The sequence below is a fragment of the Engraulis encrasicolus genome, chromosome 20 (assembly GCF_034702125.1).
Source record: "Engraulis encrasicolus isolate BLACKSEA-1 chromosome 20, IST_EnEncr_1.0, whole genome shotgun sequence".
Lineage (NCBI taxonomy): Eukaryota > Metazoa > Chordata > Actinopteri > Clupeiformes > Engraulidae > Engraulis > Engraulis encrasicolus.
The window spans coordinates 49,478,068-49,481,336 of NC_085876.1; the positions used below are offsets into that span (position 1 = coordinate 49,478,068).

The 3,269-nt window shown below is 49.1% G+C and overlaps 1 protein-coding gene across 1 annotated transcript in view; it reads left to right on the forward strand.

Moving 5' to 3' along the window:
- skic2 (SKI2 subunit of superkiller complex) overlaps positions 1-2,464 on the forward strand; it is a 60,102-nt gene extending 57,638 nt beyond the window's left edge. Inside the window, exons 28-29 of the mRNA XM_063186063.1 lie at positions 1,415-1,555; positions 2,244-2,464. Coding sequence (XP_063042133.1) covers positions 1,415-1,555; positions 2,244-2,444 — 342 coding nt within the window. The 3' untranslated portion in view covers positions 2,445-2,464. The remainder of the gene's footprint in view (positions 1-1,414; positions 1,556-2,243) is intronic.
- Positions 2,465-3,269: the final 805 nt, after the last annotated feature.

Genomic DNA, 3,269 nt, shown 5'->3' on the forward strand with positions numbered 1-3,269 from the left:
CATATATCACACTGTACAGAACAAAACTTCTTCACACACTGGTTCTCTTTTTCTCCATTTTATCCAACACCAGTGTTAATTTCGTCAGCTTTTTAAAAATTAGTCTTAGTCTTAGTCACAATGACAAAAATCAATTTTAGTCTTAGTCATATTTTAGTCACTGCTTTCCCAATTCAGTCTTAGTATAGTCTAAATGACGAAAATAAAAAAAGGGCATTGACAAAATATTTTAGCCATAGTCATAGTTGACGAAATTAACACTGCAGTCAATATCTCGTTTTAACCTCGTTTTCCTTTGTAATCAGCAACAAAACCAGTGAAATTCCAATCATTTATATTCATTTTATAACCTCTTCAAAGTCTGTCAATAAAACCATCTGCTGAATGTAATGTAAAAAAGAGCAGGGCCTTAAGAAAATGGCACAAGGTATCTCATGGTTTTCAATCTCTTCATCTCTCCTCTTCATCTCCTCTTCATCTCCAATTCATCTTCCTCTCCTCCCCTCTGCATTCCTCTTCCTCTCTTCTGCTCTCATCTTCCTCCTCCTCTCCTCTTCTAATCTTCCTATTTTTCTCTCCTCTCCTCTCCTCCTCCTCTCCCTCTCTTCTAATCTCCTCTTCCTCTCCTCTCCTCTCCTCTCCTCTCCTCTCCTCTCCTCTCCTCTTCCTCTCCTCTCCTCCCCATTCCTCTCCCTCTCTTCTAATCTCCTCTTCCTCTCCTCTCTTCCCCATTCCTCTCCCTCTCTTCTAAATCTCCTCTTCCTCTCCTCTCCTCTTGTCCTCCTCATCCTCCTCCTCCTCCTCTTCTTCCTCCTCCTCCTCCTCCTGCAGGGTATTGAGTGTGGCCCGGAGGATTGGCATTGTAACACGATTGATAACGAGTTAATAAACGGACTGGCTAAATATCTCTTCTAATCTCCTCTTCCTCCTCCTCCTCCTCCTCCTCCTCTCCTCTTCCTCTTCCTCCTCCTCTTCCTCTTCCTCCACTCCTCTTCCTCTCCTCCTCCTCCTCTACTCCTCTCCTCTTCCTCCTCCTCCTCCTCCTCTTCCTCTCCTCTTCCTCCTCCTCCTCCTCCTCCTCCTCCTCCTCCTCCTCCTCCTCATGCAGGGAATTGAGAGGGTGTTGAGTGTGACCCAGAGGATTGGACTTGTAACACTATTGATAACGAGTTAATAGAAGGACTGGTTAAATATCTCTTCTAATCTCCTCTTCCTCTCCGTTCCTCCTCCTCATCCTCCTCCTCTTCCTCCTCCTGCAGGGTATTGAGAGGGTGTTGAGTGTGGCTCAGAGGACTTCTATATGTGTGTCTTAATGTTTAAGATGTTTTGTATGCATGGATATTAATCTAATCTAATATCTTTCCTCCTCCTCCTCCTCCTCCTCCTCCTCCTCCTCCTCCTCTTCCTCCTGCAGGGTATCGAGAGGGTGTTGAGTGTGGCTCAGAGGATCGGTGACCTCCAGGTGCAGTGTGGGATTCCTCAGACCACCGAGGACTTTGTGTCGCAGCTCAAGTTCGGCCTCACGGAGGTGGTCTACTGCTGGGCTCGCGGCATGGTGAGATATCACACACACACACACACACACACACACACACACACACACACACACACACACACGCACGCACGAACACGCACACGCACACGCACACGCACACCTACACGAACACGCTCACATTCACATATACTCTCTCTCACACACACACACACACACACACACACACACACACACACATGCACATTACTGGTCTCTTGGTGAAGTTGCCTTTGTGTTGGAAGGCTCTTTTCCACTGACAGTTTTCTGGTAGGCCTACAGCTCGACACCGCTCAATCGAAAAGCAAAAAGAGGCGGCCAAGTCGCACTGTGTCAAGCTGCAGGCCTACAACAAAAAAAGCCAATGGAAAAGAGCCTTTTGTTGTTTTCCTTTTCCTTTTCCTTTCAACATCTCTGCTCCCACAGCCGTTTGCAGACGTTCTTAGTGAAGTTGCCATTTGGGTTGGATGGAAACTGTGTCTCTTTGTTTTACTTACACTTTTTCCTTTTGACATCTCTTCTCCCGCGGCCATTCGCGGAGATAAATGCTATGTAATGTAATGTAATGTAATCTCTGTTCTCGCAGCCGTTTGCGGAGATCGCGCAGCTGACGGACGTCCAGGAGGGCACGGTGGTGAAGTTGCCTTTGTGTCGGAAGGGAAATGTTTCTTTGTTGTACTTACAGTTTTCCTTTTGACATCTCTGTCTGCAGCCGTTTGCGGAGATCGCGCAGCTGACGGACGTCCAGGAGGGTACCGTGGTGCGCTGCATCCAGCGTCTGGACGAGGTCCTGAAGGAGGTCCGGCAGGCGGCGCGCATCGTAGGAGACTCTGTCTTGGGCAGCAAGATGGAGAAGGCCTCGCTCGCCATACGCAGAGACATCGTCTTCACCGCCTCTCTCTACACTCACTGAGGAGGGAGAGAGGGGGAGAGGGAGAGAGAGAGAGAGGGAGGGAGAAAGACAGAGTCAGGGAGAGAGAGATAGAGTGTGAGAGATGGAGTGCGTCTCGCTCGCCAAACGCAGAGACATCGTCACCACCTCCCTCTATACTCACTGAGGAGGGAGAGGGGGAGAGAGAGAGAGAGAGGGGGGGGGGGGGGGGGGGGGGGGGGGGGGGAGAGTCAGGGAGGGAGAGATAGAGTGTGATTGAGAGAGAGAGAGATGGAGAAGGCCTCACTAGCCATACGCAGAGACATCGTCGTCACCGCCTCGCTCTACACTCACTGAGGAGGGATAGATAGAAGGAGGGAGGGAGTGTGTGTGTGTGAGAGAGAGAGAGATAGAAGGAGGGGGGAGAGAGGGAGAGATAGGAGGTGAGGCAGGCCGCACGCATCGTGGGCGACTTCGTCCTGGGGAGCAAGATGAGACATCATATTGTTCACAGCAGGCTTGTACGAAATTCCGAATTGAATGAATTTGAATTCAACGTAATGCCATAATACGAACACTAGGTGGTGTCATTACCTTGAGCTACACCACCCATTGAGAGTACATAGAACACCACCACCTAGTGTTCATATTATGGCATTACTTTGAATTCAAATCCATTCAATTCGGAATTTCGTACAAGCCTGGTTCACAGCCTCTCCCAACACACACTTGGGCAGTGGCGTGTGTGTGGGGGGGGTGAGAGAACGTTTGTGTGCCTATTTACGCTTGTGTGTGTGTGTGAGAGAGAGAGAGTGAGAGAGAGAAATGGTACATAAATTGAGTGAGAGACAAGAGTGATTTGAGAGT